This window comes from Actinia tenebrosa, unplaced genomic scaffold (genome assembly GCF_029948245.1).
Source record: "Actinia tenebrosa isolate PJP-AT-01 unplaced genomic scaffold, QUT_ActTen_1.0 PGA_scaffold1__47_contigs__length_23844297, whole genome shotgun sequence".
NCBI lineage: Eukaryota > Metazoa > Cnidaria > Anthozoa > Actiniaria > Actiniidae > Actinia > Actinia tenebrosa.
Window position 1 is genome coordinate 11389414 of NW_028292578.1, and position 21626 is coordinate 11411039.

The following is a 21626-nucleotide window of genomic DNA, read 5'->3' on the forward strand; positions in this document are numbered from 1 at the left end:
AGCATTTTTAATACTCCTTAATTTTCTTATTCTAATTTAATCGAGAAAAAGAAAGCATAAAAAATAATTTAGTCAATGGTTTATTGTGGAAAAGCTTTTTTCATTTAGTGTTATTTACTTACTTAGATGATTATAAAGAATTTCTTTTTCATTTGTGTTACCCCTCCCCTGAATAAATTGTTTTTACCTTGACCCTCTACCGTTGCCCAGGCCTTCATGTTCGTCATATTCGTCGAAAAATAGGAAGTAGAGGAAATAGTAAGAGTTTTTCTGAGAAGATTTTTAAAATATTCAGACGTGATCCAAGTTATACGTGTATTGCAACTCCTCAATAAGTATTACAGCCATTGGCTGTCAGTATAAGACTTTCATCTGAGCAGATCTTGCGAAGTTTAGACCAGTGGATTGTGTTTTAGAATATGGACGAATTCGACTCTCCACAAATGCCTGTACAACACTCTGACAAAGTTCCTAATTTAGAGGAACTTCAGCGTCAAACCTGTCAGCTATTTGAAGAATTTCTACTTCTAGAGGATTCTTATTGTTCAATACTAGACGAACCTTTGCCTGCATCGTACGATATAAACAAAGAGGAAGCTGACTCGCCCGTCGAAAAATTTTACAAGCTAAAGACCGAGCCCAGCAGAGCAAGAGGTAATTTAACATCTTATTTATGCTGACTCTGCGTTAATTTTTCAATTTCACGAATTTTTAAACTTTCAAATCTAAGCCTAATAGGGTCTATTTCTTCCAAAACCTCATTTCTAGCGTTAAATAATAGTGATTTTATCTTAATTTCTAGTTTATTATCCGGTAAAAGCGCCATAATTGCTAAGTGAAATTCGCTGGTCCTTGAAATTTAAGTCGAATTTCCTGTTTCATTGTAATTTCGGTGAGATCAGTGGTGTACTTATGGCTCGTGCAGTATCATGACCTTGTCATGGTATAAATCATGGCATGTAATTGTAGTTGCTATGGTGATGTCATGAAATGTAATATTGACGTCATAGGATTGATGATACAGGAAATAAAAGGGCAAAAGCTAATTATTGTTTAAGGTGGCTGGACCCCCTCACGCTTGACCGCTACCTTCCACTTTTGGAAGGCTAGTGCATAAACATCTTTTATCCGATTGCAAATCTTTTTTGCACATAAGTCACATAAAGATTGAATTAATATTTGATACAATTTTTAGTGAGATCGGACGTCATGACACGTGATTATGATGAAATATTTGTTTTCGTTTAGAAAATAAATTTAGCCTTGCAGAGCGTTCAACACTAAAATGCTTCATACCACATAATTATATACTGGATGCCTCCATTTGTGGGGATTTTTGAAAAAATCTATCTAGCTAATTAGGAGATATTTGAGATTATTTAAATATAGTGCATAATCTACTTCAAAACTAAACAATGGATTTCATACGGCCGAAATTAATATTTCAGAGCTATATATTCACAAAAGTCATTGCTCATTTAGTTTTACTCTGTATCTAGTTTTAAAAGGAACATTTTGAAGGTAATCGACTTATGCGATTTTGTGAAAACGTATAGTGCAGAAGACGGGGTAAACATTTGATGCGCACTTTTCATCGCAGTTTTCTAGTCAATCTTACTAGATCTTCCATTATTCTAAAATTTGCTGATCATTTCTCTCAAAACTACGTCAGGATACAAATTAGAACTTAAACTAATATTACACAAAATTGCAAGACTATTGAACTCATTTAAAGCGATCTAAAGCGAACGAGAAATACAGAAAACATTGATCGTTTCCCAACGATTTGATGCTCTGGGAATTCTATTGTTTGCTAATGATCATAACACCAAATTATTTCGCACCATGCACGGTCTCATCTCGCTTGGCTGCTTTCCAATTTACCCCCGAAGTTTGGTAACAAACAGTTGTTTTTTTTATTCAAACGTGGGACGTTTGTCATGATGTACTTTGTCAGTGTGAGTGAATAGAATCGGCGAACATGCCTCAAATTAAAACTTCAAGAAAGAAGTGAGCAAGACTTTTGAGTTTAGATAAAGAACCATACTTCAGGAGTAAATCGGAAAGCAGCCAAGCGAGATGAGACCGTGCATGGTGCGAAATAATTTGGTGTTATGATCATTAGCAAACAATAGAATTCCCAGAGCATCAAATCGTTGGGAAACGATCAATGTTTTCTGTATTTCTCGTTCGCTTTAGATCGCTTTAAATGAGTTCAATAGTCTTGCAATTTTGTGTAATATTAGTTTAAGTTCTAATTTGTATCCTGACGTAATTTTGAGAGAAATGATCAGCAAATTTTAGAATAATGGAAGATCTAGTAAGATTGACTAGAAAACTGCGATGAAAAGTGCGCATCAAATGTTTACCCCGTCTTCTGCACTAACGTTTTCACAAAATCGCATAAGTCGATTACCTTCAAAATGTTCCTTTTAAAACTAGATACAGAGTAAAACTAAATGAGCAATGACTTTTGTGAATATATAGCTCTGAAATATTAATTTCGGCCGTATGAAATCCATTGTTTAGTTTTGAAGTAGATTATGCACTATATTTAAATAATCTCAAATATCTCCTAATTAGCTAGATAGATTTTTTCAAAAATCCCCACAAATGGAGGCATCCAGTATATAATTATGTGGTACGAAGCATTTTAGTGTTGAACGCTCTGCAAGGCTAAATTTATTTTCTAAACGAAAACAAATATTTCATCATAATCACGTGTTATGACGTCCGATCTCACTAAAAATTGTATCAAATATTAATTCAATCTTTATGTGACTTATGTGCAAAAAAGATTTGCAATCGGATAAAAGATGTTTATGCACTAGCCTTCCAAAAGTGGAAGGTAGCGGTCAAGCGTGAGGGGGTCCAGCCACCTTAAGTGTAAACCTATTAATGGATCAAAATTAATTGGATGAAAACACAAGTTATAAGCTGTCATTTTTTTGGTTTTCAAAATTGGCTTTCTTGCTATTGGCAGTCTATCAATTATGGACTACAAGTAGTTCAGCCAATCGGAGCAAGGGATTTGTGATAGATTGTGATTTGCAGGTTTAGACTGAATTAGTTGTTGGAACTGTTGTTGATCTTATTGTTTTCTGTGTTAATTTTAAGGGATTGTCCACTGTTCATCTTCTCTTGATGATGATGTTGTTCCTGATTCAATGGGACCTTTGGAACTGCCGGCACCTAACCAAATGCCGAAACCTGTGAGGCTTCCAGTTGAACAAGACGAAACAGAAGAAACTAAAAAGGACAACAAGATGAAAACACTTGCTTGTGAGCTAGCAAAGGCAGGCGATGCACTGGTCATACAGTATGGATCTAACGTTCAGGTACTGTAAATTAAAGCTACAAGTTAAAAAAAAAAACAGAATAGGGGGATTAATCATCACATTTTTGTACAAAAAATTAAAAAGCGGCACATGTATGTTGTATGATTATAAAACAATTCTCAAATGGTTTATATTGGCACGCAGCACAATGGAAGTGTTTTTCTTTTCCAATTTCTCTAGTCATTTTTCAGGGTCTGCTGTCCAATAATGAAAGAAAATTTTATCTATTCATGAAAAATAAAAGCTGTTGTTCACAAGAAGAACAAACAAGCAACCCAGAAGATGGCTGCCATGGCAAATGGTTGAAGATTAAGAATTATGAAACAGAAGAATCCCTCCCTTAATATACTGTGACACAAATTTACTCACATTCTTTTAGGATGGGTTTGTGGATCAATACCATGACAAAAAGCAGCATGTTGAACATCACATTACTGCTTCATCTTATCAGTGTTCCCATCCATTTTAGAAAAACATTAATCTTTCTCTGCAAACTTTTAAGAGAATTATTCATATTGTTTTATATTTTAGTATGCAGAAGGGCAACTTATACAGTTGGTGAAGCAAGAAGCTACCAACCTGACCTATGAAAGGTTTTCAACAGCAATTGATAACCTTGTTGGAGAGGACAAAAACTGGACCAATTTTGTCTTTGCCTTTTGTGTTGGAAGAAGAATATGCAAGCATTCCAGAGAGGTGTTTAGTTATACAAAAGATTACTTTGAACAATATGTGCAGTCATACAGTGCAACAATACAAGAGACTGGTGACATTGTAAGTAGATCTTACAGATATTCAATCTTGGGAGTGATGTTATATTTATGTAAAGCCATCATTGTCGTCACTTTGACCAATCATGTTGGTTGACTTTAATTTAGCAAACGATTTCATGCTGTGCTCTACTGTGCTGTCCTGTCTTGTGCTGTACTGTACTGTACTGTGCACTGCTGCTCTGCATGAAGTCCCAAAACTTTTTAGTTGCAAGGTTGCTCTAATATCAACAAATAGCTACATGGATTTGTACCAACCTATTTCACTAATGTTTTATCTCATTTTCTCCTTTAGGAAAAATTTGTATGTCAGCAGGGAAAGCCTATGCCACAGTAATTATCAAATTATTGATATCACCAAGGAAAATAATAGCCTGAATCAAAGGACTCCAGACAGACACAGACAAACAACACCTTTGTACTATTCTTAATTTATGAGAGAATTCAAAGCGGTACACAGAGTCCATGTAAGGTAATTTAGAAAATATCTATACCTCTCTAAAAGAATTGGCATAAGTAATTTCATTCCCATTGAGTTTCTAGGCAGACAGTCATGTATTATTGTGTTTTTTTAGATAAAATACCAAATAATGTACTAAAGATCAATCTCCCCAATAATGCTGATAATAATAATGATAATAATAATAATAATAGTGGTGGTGATGATAATAAATATCATAATGCAAATACCGTCGTTATCGCCTAAGCGTCAACACCCGACACTAAAACCCGACTTCTAATGTTTCGGCAACCAATGAGAACATGTCTTAGTGTTGGGTGTTGACGCTTAGGCAATAACGACGGTAATAATAATGATTATTAAAGTAAAATAATGATAATTAGTGCCATTTGCACTGACAGGGCATGTGACCCTACCCCTTTTAAATTACAAAGTCTTGTCAAAATGAACACATTCTGTCACATATTTTAAGCTTAAACTTTGTCTTCCTACTAATGCTGAAGTGCTTTTTTCATTTCTGTTGTTCATTTGGACACAACTGGTTGATTTATTGGGGAAGGCTCGAGTACCCTGTTAGTCAAGTGCAAATGGCCAGTTGTGAAGCTCAAACAATACCTAATCAATTCACACTGGATTTTATGGATATTTGACATATCAAATCAATTTTTTTTCCAAAAGAATCTAAAGCATATAGCACTACTTGTTTCTTACTTATCTTTGAAGCTGTGGCTTCTAATTCCATACATTAATCAGGAGGAGATCCAGGGGGTGTCCTACATTGTACTGCACCTTTTCTAATGCCGTAATTACTCTTACACATATTTGAAGCAAAAAAAACTATCTACAATACATAATCTCTTTATTCATTTCTTCATTTGGGACACTTTCCTAATAAATGTTTGGATCTGCCACTATTAATTATATTTACTACCAGTATAGATAAAGAAAGAAATAAGTTGTAAAACTGCTTGGACATGTGGATATGAGTGCCACTATATTAATAAAGAAATTATTTTTATTGTGCTACTAAAGGAATCTGGAAGGTTGATAGATACTGGATTCAGTCCTGGACCTGGAACTAATCCTGTATTCAATTGAATTCTGGGTTCTGTGTTTTGAATTTTGAATATCTAGTGCTTAAACTTTTGAATTCTAAATAGACCTTGAAGCTTGAAAATAAGGTTTTCCTTATCAGACCACATGACATTATGAGATTTGTTTTGGTTGCATCACTTATGTGCAACCATTAAGCAAAGAAATGATACTCAAGGGAATGATGTGTGGTATTAACTAGGAAACATTACTAAGTATAACATTGTGTGCAAATGAGGCAAGTGTGTCTCTTCTATGCTGTCAGCCCGTGTTTCCAGTGGCTGTAGCTACAAAATTATCGTGGACCATATTTAAGAAATCTTTTACCAGGAATAGCGCCATTACGTCATAGCTATTTTGGTCTTCACTGTATCACATCAGCTCCAATTTGGCTTTGACAGAAGCGTAACGCTTTTGCAACGACATCACATAATAGTAACAGCGATTTTTTTATAGCACTCGCGGAATTGCCAGTACGATTTGTCTTCGCGGGAAAAAAAAGATTTTGGTGCGCGTTAATCCAAGAGTTTCAATGGTATTGTAGGAAAACATGAAGTTTTCAAGTATGTCATGGAAAAGCCTTGATTGACGCACACCAAGACGCGCGTATTTTTTTCCCAAGCAAAGTAAATATTTTGATGCTGCTTGCAGAACCCGAAGCAAATGTTGCGCACAAGACGCCCAGTCTATTTTCGCCTGACATTGTAGTCTTTGTAGTTTGAATACACAATTTCTATACGGTTCTCCACTGTTCTATCGCTATATTTTGCTAGCAATGTAATCAGTCTGTCTTCTGTGATGTCATGTAAAATATTGCATTAATAAAATGAAAATATGATGTATCAATATGACGTTTTACTCTCGGTTCTCCGAGAAGGCTGCTTTTCTTTTTTTTTTTTTTCTTTTTTTTTTTTTTTTTGCAAGCCTGTGCAAAGCAGCTAACTCGAGAAAGAAGAGCCCAAAGGTCAAGTTCTTGCGGCGCCTCACTTCAACACAACTTGCAAACAACTAGTATTTGATCCAATGTAACATGCGTTGATTACCGAGAATTGCGTGAACCAGGAGATGAACCTTTGCGGCATTCCTGCAAGAAGCAAGATTGCGACAAGTTTGAATTACTGTGACCAGCTCGTTCTGACATTAACTTCGCAATTTTCCATGCAGCTTGTCTTGCAACTAAAAACTTCGAGTCGGACAAGCCACAAGTCGAGGTCGAGCTGATATTCACTTACTGTAACACTAGGCAAAGCAATAAAGATTTCCTTAACTGTGTCCATTATTTCTAACACTGCCCCAAAGATTTCCCATTGTTTTCTCCGACCCTACAAAGTTTCCATCACTAGGCTTTTTCACCTTCACTTTCAATTTTTTTAAATAAAATCCAATCAATCAGTTGCTTAATGCCCTCATGTTCTTAATTTAAAAAGTGGCCCAAAAAATTTAATGTTATTATTCTTTGGTAAACTCAATATATTTTTTGAAATCCTGTAACACGCGTTTTGTCGACGGGAAACCATTTGAGTGCGTCACAATGAACCAGTACGACAGAAACTTTTGGTTGTTAAAATTGATTTAACAAATTATGATTTTTTTCCCAAATTGACAACTTTGAAAACCACGCTGATTGCTTCGTGGTAAAACAAATTATAGGATGGTATGCATGACAGCACGACCGATACCCCAAAGAAGTGATTTGAGCTAGCTGCCTTGAAGAACCTGTTGGAAAGTTTAACCGGGTCAAAAAATACCTGGCAAGAGAGCGTCTTTCCATGCATGAAGTTTAAATATAGAAAAGTAAAAAAATAGTTGTACCTTATTATTATCAATTTTGAAACCATTTTCATAAAGCGCAAGTAGCTATACTGAGAATACGAACCATATCAATACAACCACAAAGAAATTATATCATTTTTAAGCTTTCTAGAACTTGTAGGCTATCTGCCAGCAGGAGTATGATGCCAACATTGCTAATGAATAAAGCCATGGAGCGTCAAAATAGCCGCAGCATTTGCAAAAAATCGACAGCAATTTCTTTTTGAAGAAGATGAAAAATTTACGAGTAAAAAACTAGAGTCAAATTAAATGTGTCCATAGGTCCTCTGACGTGAGAGCCAGTAGGAGTTTGGTACTATTTATAATGCATTTAGTAAAAACTCACTACATGAGATAAGTAGTGGAACGATAACAACACTGCCATGTTATTTTCCCAAAATCTCCCACAGATTCCTCCCCATGGCCATGGCCATGATACACTGGAGTTACACCAACGGTAGTGTGATGACAGCTTGAAATGTATAGACATCAAACTGTAGATTTTAAGTAACGTCAACAAGCTAGCTGCAAATTGACCTTTGTGGGCGTATTTTTGTTTTGTTTTTCAATTCTAATTTTTTCTAGCAAAGTAAGTACGCAAGGCATATTAATGTTATTTATATATTTATCACTTTCATTTTAAGACTTTGACACAGACGCTCCTTGACATGTACAAACTGGCCGAAGCTTGAAGCAATATTTGGATTAAAAGTCTCGAGGCTCAAAAACAAAAAAAAAAACAAAAAAATATGGAATACTTAGGCTTTGAAAACTCGCTTCATTTCAAAAACATCTACTTATATTTAAATAAATCTTTAATAGTTAGTCAAGACCTATTCATGAATCTTTAAACAACGCGATCAAACCTACAACGTTTTTCGCTCCATCACAATCAGCCAATCAAATCGCTGATAACACTATCATGTGACAAGTTGATATTGACTGGCGTATAACGCGGCAAACAGACGCAATAAACTTGTTGTGAAGACGTGATAAAGTGGCGCAACATTAACTCTTTTCTGGAAAACTGTAAGTCTCAAGCCTCTCATTTTAAAAACTAGTTAATGAATTCTTGAATACGATCCGCTACACTGATACACAGTTGTGAAACTTTTGAACCTTAATAACACAATTTTATTACTACTTTAAAAGCTTTTATTTTTGGCTGCGCTAAATAATCTTGAAATTTCTTTGATGCGCAACTTTTTTTTTTTCCGCAAAAATATGAATATATATATATTGCGATGCAGAGTTGTAGCGATCGAAAATTTTTTAAAATAGAAATCGCACAAAATATTATGTTTATAAATATAGTTGGGTAAATGTATATAGCTATAAAATAAAGATGAAATTTTGGTTTTAAGAAAATTGTAAATAAACTGGATAATTCAATATATCATAATTAATATTCATGGTCATATGAATAAGTCGTACCACAATTCACTGAGAGAGGCCTGGGTTTATTTATTTGAAAATTTGAAATTTTATGAAGAACGAGAAGTGAGAGCGAAAAGAAAAAATGAAAAGGTTGCCCTGGAAGTGATGTCATTATGCGGACTTCCTGTGGTATCAGTGTACGTAATGTTTCTATAGCAATAACGCAAGTGACGTAAGCGCCGATCTTTGGTATATAACCCTGCACATTGGCATAAACAATTTTAGTATACCGTATATGTTGGTAGAGTGCTAGACTTCTTGAAGTTATAGTTATTCAAAAACACATTTGTCACTCGAATATAAAGTTATCACTAAGAATGGATGATTTAGGAATTACTCATGGAAGTAAGTAGTAATGTTTTATATAAAATATATTGGCTAGCTGAAGTCGCTTCGAACACTTTCACTTTATTTATACTCAGTCAAACACCGGCTTCTTTAATTTTATGACTGAACTTCTTCTTATATATTTGTATATAAAGCTTAGATTTCTTTTTTTATCTATTTTTATTGAATGGAAAATAGACTTATGATGATCACAAAGGAATCGGACATATAAGAATAGAATCTAGTTATGAATTCTAATTTTAATATTGGCGAATATCCACCATTATTTCAAGTTTTGTTAGTTTTATTTCGCACAGCAATCAGAACTCTATAAATCTGGTATTTTATTTATTAAAAAGATACTCTTACGACTTTATTTCTAGAGTATAATCAAAACTTTTCCCCCGATAAATATAGTTAAAGAACGGCTTCCGTTCCGTACTTTTGGCATAAAATTCCCGGTGTATAAAGCCTCAATAACAGGACTTCGTACTACTATCGATAGCTGATTTAATAACAGATTCGTGTTTTTGTGATATTAATGATCTAGGTTTGGTTATCTAGGATACAAAAATAATTTGTCTCGTAAAATAAAGAATATAAAAGCTCAACATTGCGTGATCATACTAAGCATGTACTACCAGCGTGCCGTAAAAATACTAGTGATATTTATGTATTATTTACCTCCACAGGAAACGAGGCTTTTCATTGGTCACCAATCGTTACCAAGGCAACGAGGGAGAGCGCGGGCTTTCCGTTTGGTCAGGAAATCAAAAAACACGATCCCTCGTTGTCTTTATTTATTCAATTATTAGGTTTTCTACCAAGAAAACAAAAAATCGTCAAAGAAAGACCCCGACTAATGGAAAATAGAAACGGGTAAGTCAAGTTTTAGTTTTATTTAAAAGACTTTTGTTGCCAGAAAAGAATTTTTTATTCGTAACTCAACATGGCGCGCGCCATGACAGCGAGTAAAGTTTTCAACCACGGAACTATTTTTTTCTTCTAGTCCTTTCTATTCTCACTGCAATAAAACAGATAAAAGCCTAGGTAATCCTATATCAATTCCTCTATTCATTTATAACCTATTAATTATAGTTACCTTTATAATGTACACTTTACCAAAGCTTTTATTCGGTTGCTAAAAATGCCGGTATGTTGACACTTGTAGTGGGTAGCTGACACGTGTACTTGTGATATTTTTATGATTTTGATTTGTGATATTTTAAACCCCCGAACACCTAATAATCAAAATAACCAGCTAGATTACCTAAATCATTTGATCAACATCTCAAAATGATATTAAAATTATAATTTGATTTAAACATTTTTATTGGTTATAAAATGACCGAGGTGACAGGATTGCAATAATGGTTATAATTTTGTCTTATTTTTCAGTTTTCTAGCCAAGTTATTGAATGGAGCTATAGCTGGTGTCGTTGGGGTTTCTTGTACTTTTCCTCTTGATCTCTGTAAAACAAGACTACAGAACCAACTTAATGGAGGACCAAAACTCTACAAGAATGTGTAAGTATCTAATTATGTTATCTTAGGCACAAATGGTGAAATTGAAAGTGTGCACGCTTGCTGTGTGCTCTCATAATACACATGCTCCCAACCAATGAGAACATGAGATTTATAACAATTTTTTGACATAATTTATAACATATCTATTCCAACAGTCATGATGTCCTGTTTCAAGTGGCTAGGTCGGAAGGACTAAGAGGACTTTACAAAGGTACAGGACAATTTCACACAACCTTCTTATAAAAACTATTGCTAGAATCATTACTTTTCAATAAGTAAATTTGCATGGCTAGATCTGACGATTTTCTTTTTTTCCAATATCTAGGCATGGGAGTGAACGTTGTTCTAATTAACCCAGAAAAGGCCATCAAGCTTGCCGTTAATGATCAACTAAGACAAATGTTTGGAGGAAAATTGTAAGTCAACAGCGTGAGACTCAAATTTACATTAACTGCCCATTAACTGAACATTATTTATTGCATGCTCATGACAAAACTCCATCTACTGCTGCATATGCTTCCATGCAGAGTGGCAGATTAAGAAGTGTATAAATAGCATGACAGAGTAGTGTCAGAGCGACCTACTCTTGTTACGTATGCTACAGTATCACTGCTTTGATGACCTATCTGGACATCTTATTATAATCTTTCTCTGTCATCCTGTTTAGCACCTTCATAATATTCTAATCATTTTTCCCCTGATTGTCTATCGTTCAGGTACTTTTTTCTCTATCATCCTGTTTAGCACCTTCATAATGTTCTAATCATTTTTCCCCTGATTGTCTATCATTCAGACACATTTTACCATTACATCTAGAGATGATCGCTGGTGGGACAGCAGGTCTTTGTCAGGTATGTACATCACCATGTCAGAATCAAGTCTGATGCTTTTACTAAACTTAATAGCCAAAATACTATAGAAGCATGTCTCATATTTAAGCTTGTACAGTTTATTTTTCCCCAACTGAAGTAAGTTGCTATTGAATTCTCTTTATACTAGTTGCAGCATATAGATATAGAGTTATTTCTTAATGGCTTTTTGTTTTAATACTTTCAGGTTATAATCACCACCCCAATGGAAATGTTAAAGATTCAACTTCAGATGGCAGGAAAACAAGGTGAATTTATAATGAAATCATTATTTTAATTTCCTTATTCAAGGGAAGCTATTTTTTGTTAGAGTGCATGCCATATTTTTGTGGAAAAAAATTCTTAGCTATTTTACAACTAAATATTACCAGTAGTTTATAAAAACGTGTAAGCACTCCAAGGCTAGTAACTGTTTCACAGATATATGTAGTGCACTCAGACTACACTATTAGTATTAGTATTATTGCTTATTATTTTTTATTGGCAAACTAGAAAAAATAGGATATTAATAATCTTTTATTAATGTATTGTAGTTGGGAGTCAAACAGTTAGTAATACTATCAACAGCGGTGCTTCAGCAGCAGCGTCTGTGCATGTTAGATCTTTCGGTACGGCATCAGTAACAGCACCTACATCAGCACTACGGATAACTAAGGATCTACTGCAGACAAAAGGAATCAGTGGTATTTATAGAGGATTAGGAGCAACACTAGCAAGGTGAGCTTGAGAAAGAACCTATTGCATATCATAGCAATCTAGGAAATCCGTTGGTTAAACACATTTTTGAGCTTTAAACTGATGGTAGAAACAACAAAGTAAAATTAATGCAAATGAAAGCTCATTAGTGATTTTCTAGGAACTTTTAATGTATAGTCTTTAGCTAAGCTTTCTATTTTTTATTAGTGCTATTAGCATGGCATAACAAAAAGTTAAATCAATTTCCGTTTTTTTTTTTCTTTTCATTTTCAGAGACATTCCATTCTCATGCATCTACTTCCCAATCTTTGCTTACCTAAACCTAAAAGGCATACAAGCTGAAGGGGGTAGACCTCCATTGTTCTATTCACTGGGAGCTGGCTGTTTAGCAGGTAAATAATTTGAATGAAAAGATACAAAATATATTATCCATCTGGGCTACCTGTGGTAAGATGAACATCTTCACTTGCCTCAGTTTGACCACCACATGTAACTGACTTCGGTATTATGTGATATTGGGTGTGAAGAGAATGATGATGTTGATAATGGTGATAATGATAATGATGATGCTGGTGAGGATGTTGATGATGATGGTGGTGATGATGGTGGTGATGATGGTGATGTTGATAATGATGATGGTGGTGGTGAGGATGGTCATGATGATGGTGGTCATGATGATGACCACAGGTAGCCCAAGTAAAACTCCCATGTTGCATTTCATTATATGGATTATTCTTACACACTCACTCATTATTTATGCTAAATATGTTTTAGGTCTAACAGCATGCTTAGCTGTCAATCCCATGGACGTCATCAAGACTAGACTCCAGTTATTAAACAGACCTCAAGGACAGCCACCCTATAATGGTATTATAGACTGTGCCCGCAAGATCTACAAAAATGAAGGAGTCTTAGCATTTTACAAGGGTGCTGTGCCGAGGATGATAGTAATAGCTCCACTATTTGGTATAGCACAGACTGTATATTTTGTAGGAGTTGCTGAATGGATCATGGGTTGGGACAAAGAGACAAGATAAATCAGACATTTTGAAATTGAGATTTAGAATTCTATAATTATTATTTGCTAGAAAAATATTTATCAAATCAAATTTTGAACCTAGATTATTTATATTTGCCTATGTATTTATATCAGTAAATTTTGAAAATTCTTGAAGCTATAGTTTTTTGATTTAAGATGACAATAATATTAGAAATGGGCAGCTCCAGAAAATATCTATACCCTTGACCACGGAGGAAATACTTAAAAGGACCCTCTACCCCCAGGAACGTTTAATTTTCTTCCATACAAACTCTGTAATTTTGTTCTTTCTCCGATCCCCCTCCCCTCCAGAATTTCCAATTCCCCTTGTGGGGGTGGGGTATGGACATTTTCTGTAACTACACATAATTTAAAATGTTGATAATAGATCATTATTAGGTTTTTTAATCTAAAACTGCACAATTGTTACAATGCAGTATAATATTTTAGGAAGTTGCAATAGAAAACAGTTAGTTTTTAATGAATTGTCGCAAGAAATTTTAACACTGTATTGAAAAAAAATCAAGATTCAGACACTTTCAAGGGTTTCCTGGAAATGTTAGACTGCAAGACTTAGGAAGTTTTGCAAAAAGCATTTGTTTGTTAAAGGTTTAAGAAATGAAGATTTTAAAATGATTATTTTGAACATTTGTACATAGAAGATGAAATTTTGAAAGGGGAATTAATAAAGGTTGAATTTTAATATATATTTTATTTGCTTACTTAAAAAGTTACAGTGTTAAAATAATTGCATGGTATGACCAAGACATGTTGTCTGCAGGGATGATAATGATGATGGATGATTCCTGGGAAATATGAACTGATTTATGGGATTTTTATATGGATCATATTAATTTATTGTTAATGGACACATTTTGAATACTAATATTTATTTTAGAATTGAAGTAAGGTTTCAAATGTAATGTTGGCTATTACTGGCAATTATTTCAATTTGTTAACTTCTGAAGTTGAAAATAAACCATGATAATAGATACATTTGTTGTATGTTTTGAAAGGCTATTGTACCTGATCATTTACGGTGCTTCTCAATCACACGCACCAAATTGTGAAAAAATTATAGTTTTGGTGGACGCCAATCAAAGTGTTTCCCAGCACTGTCGGGAAACATGCCTATGGAATGTTATGGAAACACATTGATTGACGTCCACCAAAACCTACTTCGTTATCGAGAAGCACTGTAACAAGTGAATGAATCTGGTTATGGAAGAGTTTTCAAAAAATATTTCACAGCTTACATTTTAAGTTTTGTATATATAGTTAAACAAGCACTACTCATCAGAATGAAACTGTCATGAGAAAGCAGTACTTGTTACTTCTCTGAGTTGCTTGCAAGAGGATTACTGTATGAAGCCAATGTTTCAAAGAATGTCAACCAGATGCTTCCTATCAGTCTTACATTCTCAGAAATAATCAAAACCTTTTGCAAGGGATGCAAGTGTTCAGCTGGGACATTTATACATTTGATATTTAACAACTAAAGGACTAATAAATCCAGGAATGTGCTAAGCATACTCACAGAGATCTTTTAAACTTTTATTCAATTATATGGTACATCTTTGGAATTTTATTTTCTTTACTCCAGAAATGATTATCATTAATTTAGGACAAAACATTAGGAATGGATATCTATTTATAAGTATCTTTAATGATTATAATAATTATTTATTGATTCAAACCTCATAACCTAAACCTCCAGAAACATATTTAATGACTTACAATATTAAAAATCATTACATGCAGGTTTAAATTGACAAAGTACAATACTGAACAAGAGCGTCTAAAATTGATAATTTTCTTTCTATAGAATAAAAAACTGTTAAGATAAGGCTAGTTTTCATATAAGTGGGGTAATGACAAGCACACAGCAGAGTCTGTTATAGCCTTTTGAATGTAAGGTTGTTATGTAACAGTCTCTACCTCTATAGGAATAACATACTAGTTAATAGTCACCTCTAGTAACTAGAGGAAACAGGAGAATAATTGTTTTAAGTTTAGAAGAACTTTAATTAGCAGTTACCCTAGCACTGAAATTGGTTATGTACCATGCCATATACAATATAGCATGCGTAATCGCATAAATGTTGCTGTTATTGTAATGACTGATGATGTTACTGACTATTTTGGGTGATTTTTTACCAGCAAAATTTCCATCAATTAATAAAATTTCAAATAATTTCATCATGTATGCAATATACAGTACCCAATATTATTATTATGCTTCACCAATGTAGTCTGTCATCAGTCCATGAAATGTCTGCCCTTGTTGCGTCCAAACAACATCACTCTGATCTCCGGCATCATCTTTATAAAAACAATAAATAAAAGACATTAATATCACGCAGGCTGATCAGGCAACTTTTCATTATATTATACAATTAAGTTTCATGGTTCTGTAAAACTCTACATCTCCATCCCCTAGAAATATATTTTCCATGGATAAATAGATGGGTTGGTGAAAGCATGGGTGGTTGGATAGATGAGTAAATTAATGGATGGATAGATAGAAGTATAGGGTGGGTAATGGGACAAGGGTTGATAAAAAAATGGCTGGATGGATGAATGAATGAATGGGTGGGTATAAACAATGGCTGGATGGATGAATGAATGGGTGGGTATAAACAATGGCTGGATGGATGAATGAATGGGTGGGCATAAACAAATGGCTGGATGGATGAATGAATGAATGGGTGGGTATAAACAATGGCTGGATAAATTAATGAATGAATGGGTGGGCATAAACAAATGGATGGATGGATGAATGAATGAATGGGTGGGCATAAACAAATGGCTGGATGGATGAATGAATGAATGAATGGTTCGGCATAAACAAATGGCTGGTTGGATTAATGAATGAATGGGTGGCCAGGTGGATGGGAGGATGGATTAGGTGGGTGGAAAGGTGGTTTTGGCTAGATGGGTGTGCAGTTGGCATGTGTACAAACCTGTCTACTCATCATTTCTAGTCTGCTCTCAAGAGTATTCACCACTTTAATTTTGCCTCCTTTAGAAAGCATTTCAATCCCACCAGAACTGAAATTTAAAAAAAGTCCTCTTAATTATTTAATATCAATTTTAAGAAATACAATTTCCAGTCTTTTGTGTAATATTTGTAATTATTGTGGTTACATAACCTACGTGTATCCCACTTACCAGTCTTGGCCCAGAAAGTTTTGCTCATCAAAAATAATTTCAATGTCTTTCTTAGTTGCTTTCTTGTACACTTCAATGGCAGCATCCTTGACTGACTGACAATTTGGAGAAAAAAATCCAAGCAAAAAAAGTCAAAAGAAAAAGAATTTAGAGCAATAAAAGGATGTAAGCTCATCTTAATCAGAAAAAAATCCCAAACAACAACTGTTAAATATTACAGTTAAGCCTGCAATATTGCCTCTAACGTCTGAAATCTCGGGTTAGGTTTCCACAGTCACAAGCACATGTGAGCTGTAGAGTTTCTTAGGTCTCTCTTCAGGGGTCTGTCTCTGGGCTTTTGGCTGTAGCTTTTGATTTTTTTAGTTTTACTCCCTTTACAAAACTTCCAATTCTGTCTGTGAGTTAGCCATGCCTTGACTTAGATCAGCCCAGAGGTTGTTTCAGGGTTCTATCTGTGAGTTAGCCGTGCCCTGACTTAGATCAGCCCAGAGGTTGTTACAGGGTTTCATCTGTGAGTTAGTCATGCCCTGACTTTAATCAACCCAGAGGTTGTTTCAGGGTTCGATCTGTGAGTTAGCCATGCCATGACTTTAATCAACCCAGAGGTTGTTTCAGGGTTTCATCTGTGAGTTAGCCATGCCCTGACTTAGATCAGCCCAGAGGTTGTTTCAGGGTTCGATCTGTGAGTTAGCCGTGCCTTGACTTAGATCAGCCCAGAGGTTGTTTCAGGGTTCGATCTGTGAGTTAGCCGTGCCTTGACTTAGATCAGCTCAAAGGTTGTTTCAGGGTTCTATCTGTGAGTTAGCCGTGCCCTGACTTAGATCAGCCCAGAGGTTGTTTCAGGGTTCTATCTGTGAGTTAGCCATGCCCTGACTTAGATCAGCTCAAAGGTTGTTTCAGGGTTCTATCTGTGAGTTAGCCATGCCTTGACTTAGATCAGCTCAAAGGTTATTTCAGGGTTCTATCTGTGAGTTAGCCGTGCCCTGACTTAGATCAGCCCAGAGGTTGTTACAGGGTTTCATCTGTGAGTTAGTCATGCCCTGACTTTAATCAACCCAGAGGTTGTTTCAGGGTTCTATCTGTGAGTTAGCCATGCCATGACTTTAATCAACCCAGAGGTTGTTTCAGGGTTTCATCTGCGAGTTAGCCATGCCCTGACTTAGATCAGCCCAGAGGTTGTTTCAGGGTTCCATCTGTGAGTTAGCCGTGCCTTGACTTAGATCAGCCCAGAGGTTGTTTCAGGGTTCGATCTGTGAGTTAGCCGTGCCTTGACTTAGATCAGCACAGAGATTTTTTCTTTAATCAGTCCAAAGGTTGTTTCAGGATATAAATAATATTTAGGGTTGCTTTTAAGGGAGGGGTGGTTTACAATTAATGTAAACACACTTTCAATCTTTCATTGGACCTTTTTGTCTTGGGTGTAATGCTTTTCCATTTCAGACCACGTGTCATTCCCTAGAGTATCATTCCTTTGTTTCATGGTTGCACATGAGAAGACACATGAATATGGATACAACTCAAACAAAGAATCTTATTCTCAAGACCATGTGTCATTCCCTAGAGTATTATTTCTTTGTTTAATGGTTGCACATGAGAAGACACATAAATATGGATACAACTCAAACAACGAATCGTATTCTCAAGAGAATGACACATGGTCTGAAATGGGAAAAACATTACGCCCAAGAAAAAAGGTTCATTGCATAAGCAAAGGTGATGTAAACTACTGACAAGTATTCAGGCCAGTTGATAACTAGCATTCCATATTAAATACCTTGACTAGATCTAGATCCTGTTGTCTACAGCAAATAATGACTTTGGGCTCAAGTAGTTGAAAGAGACCCTATGACGAAGAGACAAAAATAAATAAACAAATAAGAAGTCTGCATCTCTCCCCCAGGAAAGGACAGCCCAATAGATGCTTCGTACCATCACGTGATGGCTGCCATGACAGGAGATAGGAACAATTGAAGACAGATCTACATGAGAAAGAATTCAGTTTCCCAAGGGGAAGATACCTTCTTGTTTTGCCTCCTGACACGACTTTCAAAACGTGAAGGTGAAAAGTCTCTATTCTTCCTAACCCTACTTCCCTAGGGAATTACCCTATATAAGAATTTTCAACAATACAAAGACAAATCAAGAGAACAAATGTTAGCCAATCAGAATCAAGACAATTTGCAAAACTGAGGTGGGATTACATCAATGTTAAATTACATACGGTGTATGTCATGTTTTAGTGAAGTCTCACCTGTGTCATTAGCCCTTGTAAAACTTCTTTATATTTAGCAGAGTCTTTAGTTACTGATCCCAACTGCTCCCTACATTCCTCTAGAACACACTGGAAATGAATTGTAATAAGATCTTTAAAAAATCTTTTAAAAATCTACAAAGCTTTTTGCTGTTGTATCACAGCGTGGGACAATCACAACAGAGCTAGGATCCAAACTAAGTGAAAGCCCAAAGATCGAAATAGAATTTAGGAGTTGATTTTTGAGGAGGGAGGAAAACCGGAGAACCCGAAAAACCCTCAAAGCACAGGAGAGAACTAACAAACAACTCAACTCACATACGACATCGAGATCCGCAGGACTCGAACCCGGGCCGCATTGGTGAGAGGCAGTGCTTCCCTAAAATCTGTAGTTTAGATTTAGAATGCGTCAGAGGTGCTGGTCTATTTTGTTAATGTTATGTTGTCGGGGTTGAACTGAGTTTTTGTGTCTTGCTATGTATGTATAAATATGTATATTCGTATACATTCCATTTTTCTCATAGTTTTTGTTCTCTTTGTATGTACTGGGTTACAACCTACTCTGTAAGGGAAGCTGTTTCCTGTTTCGGGTTCTCCCCATAGTTTGTTTTTCTTTCTTATGCAGTGTTAAACCATTAAAGTTACTTAAGGCACTGTATTTGAAATGTTTATTCTCATAGTTGCTTCCAATGCAAAGGTTTATTTATTGTTCAAATTACCTTTACATGATCATCTTGAGCTTTAAGAATCTTTAGTCTTGACTGATTCAATAGGTTGGAACGCTGACTGTGAAAAAAGAAAAAAAGGCTCAAAATATATAACCTTGAAATCTAAGAAGGTTATTAAAACAACCATACAGGGCTCTTTTCTTGAGTTTGACTTAACATTAGGCAGTCACAGCCACCATGTTGGTGTACAATAACAAAGCATTCCTCATTTGCTTCTCTTGTTTGATCAGCCAACATGGCGGCTGTTATATTTATATCTTGAGTGATTTTGAGTCATGTGGTTGTACAAGTACTCCAAGAATTCTGGAAATAAATTTATATCAATGAATATGCTACTGAAAGGGGATTGTATTTCAAGTGACAAAAGATCCTGAAAAGAGTACATTTGTGATTGTTGGAGCATAACGACCAATCACCTTACTTGTTGTGAAAAAACATTTTGCAATCATGTCGACCAGTCATACTTTTGAGCTAGGAGGTGTATATACTTACATAGAGTTTTAATTTCTTAAAGCACATTTGATCATTTTGATGGAAAATGCACTATATAAGTTAATAAAGATTATTACCAATAAGTAGTACTTACATTTTCTTTCTCAGTTCAACTTGTTTTTCTTTGCGTTCATAAACATTCATAATCTTAAGCCTCTCATTTTGAACCAGCCTACCCTTTTCAATATTGAATTCCTCCTCAGCCTAAAACATATGAACATGAAAAAATTATCCACAAAGTTGAGTTGCAAGACCCATTGTATCTTGCAATGTATTTTATTATCTGGGCTTCCTGTGGTAAAAATGGAGGGATGCGAGAGATGGAAGAAAAGTAAAGTATTCTTGCTTTTTCGTTTATCCTAGATTTTTATGATGCATAAACCCACTATTAGAGTAATAAAGAATGTACGCAGTAGCTCATAAAAGAGGCATTTTGCAGCAGCTTTGTTGCATGACAGGAACAATGCAATGCTTTTTTTAGACAAGAGATTTCTTTTCCCTAAGGAAATTTTTTTTGGTTCTACGACATGGTTGCAGTGAAACCACTTAATTAAAATAAGAACATTTTAGTAATTTCAAAAACAATGTAAACCTGCCACTATAAATTTTGGTGTGCTCTTTTGACTATTAGGAATTGATTACTATATCTATTTTATATATTGCTTTTATTAATTTTGTCAAAAAAAAAAATTCACTCCAACTGACAATCACATGACTGTCATCATGTACAATGTGCTATATCTAATACTATATTCTGATTCACGCGGGAATAATACAATTTTATACAATAAATAATTTTGCGATTAAGTAAATGTTTTTCAGACGAATGGGATAAGCAAACAAAAATAAACTGAGCGTATTTTACAATAAATAAAGACGAAATCTAATCTAATGTTTTATTCAAGAAAAAACATGGCCGACAGCATTACATTACAATACACATCACTCTTAACCTTCGTAATCTCTTTAGAATAAATCTTACCTTTGCATCAATCTCTTCTGACTTTTCTTTGGCTTCTTGCTCTATAAAAGCCATCATATGCGCAATCTGTGGCAAAGGAATAGGCAAGAGAAAGAGCTTAATTTATATCAAGACCATCTTCGACTTCAGGTATTCGCCCAAAATTTATTAAAATTGTAGGTACTAATTCAACCCCAAAGTCCTCAATATATAAACAAATAATAAGATTATTGTCTAAACTTACCTGTTTTTTAACTTCTGCATCGTTGATCGACATTTTTATGGCTAAATTTCGCAAGAAATACTGCGTGTTTTCTTAAATACAAGTCGGGTTTTGGTTCTAAAAGGAGAAGATGCAGTCATCTACGATGGGCAACACCGCTGGTAACATCAATCCCAGCATCCTTTTCGACCTTCATATAACCATAGGAAGCCCAAATTGAGTTCTTAATCTGATGAGTCCCTGATGAATGTTAAGCTAAGTTTGATCGTAATGTTTTCCCATGTCAGATTACGCGTCACTCTCTTGAGAATATGATTATTTGTTTGAGTCGTATCTATAATTTAATAAGATTTCTCATGCGCTACCGTTAAACAAAGAAATCATAATGTAGAGGAATGACACGTGACTTGTTTTCTTTTCTTCTAGAATACTT

General features: G+C 35.0%; 3 protein-coding genes and 1 long non-coding RNA gene across 5 annotated transcripts; 2 read left to right on the forward strand and 2 right to left on the reverse strand.

Annotated features, from left to right (window-relative positions):
• Positions 1–225: 225 nt before the first annotated feature.
• On the forward strand, positions 226–6506 carry LOC116298581 (uncharacterized). The gene is made up of 4 exons (XM_031707096.2): positions 226–654; positions 3118–3338; positions 3870–4112; positions 4404–6506. Exons 1-4 carry the CDS (start codon positions 420–422, stop codon positions 4443–4445), a joined length of 741 nt encoding a protein of 246 aa, XP_031562956.2. The 5' UTR covers positions 226–419; the 3' UTR covers positions 4446–6506.
• A 36-nt stretch (positions 6507–6542) lies between these two features.
• On the reverse strand, positions 6543–7872 carry LOC148909857 (uncharacterized). The gene is made up of 2 exons (XR_016120156.1): positions 7473–7872; positions 6543–6744 (listed from the first exon to the last, which is right to left on the reverse strand). It is a non-coding gene; the product is annotated as an uncharacterized LOC148909857 (long non-coding RNA).
• A 269-nt stretch (positions 7873–8141) lies between these two features.
• Positions 8142–14361, forward strand: LOC116298580 (mitochondrial glutamate carrier 1). Of its 2 annotated transcripts, none has more exons than XM_031707095.2 (10): positions 8142–8501; positions 9929–10115; positions 10635–10763; positions 10919–10974; positions 11089–11179; positions 11557–11614; positions 11820–11880; positions 12166–12349; positions 12602–12720; positions 13103–14361. In XM_031707095.2, exons 2-10 carry the CDS (start codon positions 10099–10101, stop codon positions 13363–13365), a joined length of 978 nt encoding a protein of 325 aa, XP_031562955.2. In that variant the 5' UTR covers positions 8142–8501; positions 9929–10098; the 3' UTR covers positions 13366–14361. The 2 variants fall into 2 exon arrangements, with proteins under 2 accessions (XP_031562955.2, XP_031562954.2); XM_031707094.2 differs by lacking the exon at positions 8142–8501 and adding an exon at positions 8939–9254.
• A 546-nt stretch (positions 14362–14907) lies between these two features.
• On the reverse strand, positions 14908–21345 carry LOC116298582 (V-type proton ATPase subunit E). The gene is made up of 9 exons (XM_031707097.2): positions 21215–21345; positions 20992–21057; positions 20104–20213; positions 19509–19575; positions 18790–18879; positions 18313–18381; positions 16539–16633; positions 16331–16418; positions 14908–15689 (listed from the first exon to the last, which is right to left on the reverse strand). Exons 1-9 carry the CDS (start codon positions 21245–21247, stop codon positions 15627–15629), a joined length of 681 nt encoding a protein of 226 aa, XP_031562957.1. The 5' UTR covers positions 21248–21345; the 3' UTR covers positions 14908–15626.
• Positions 21346–21626: the final 281 nt, after the last annotated feature.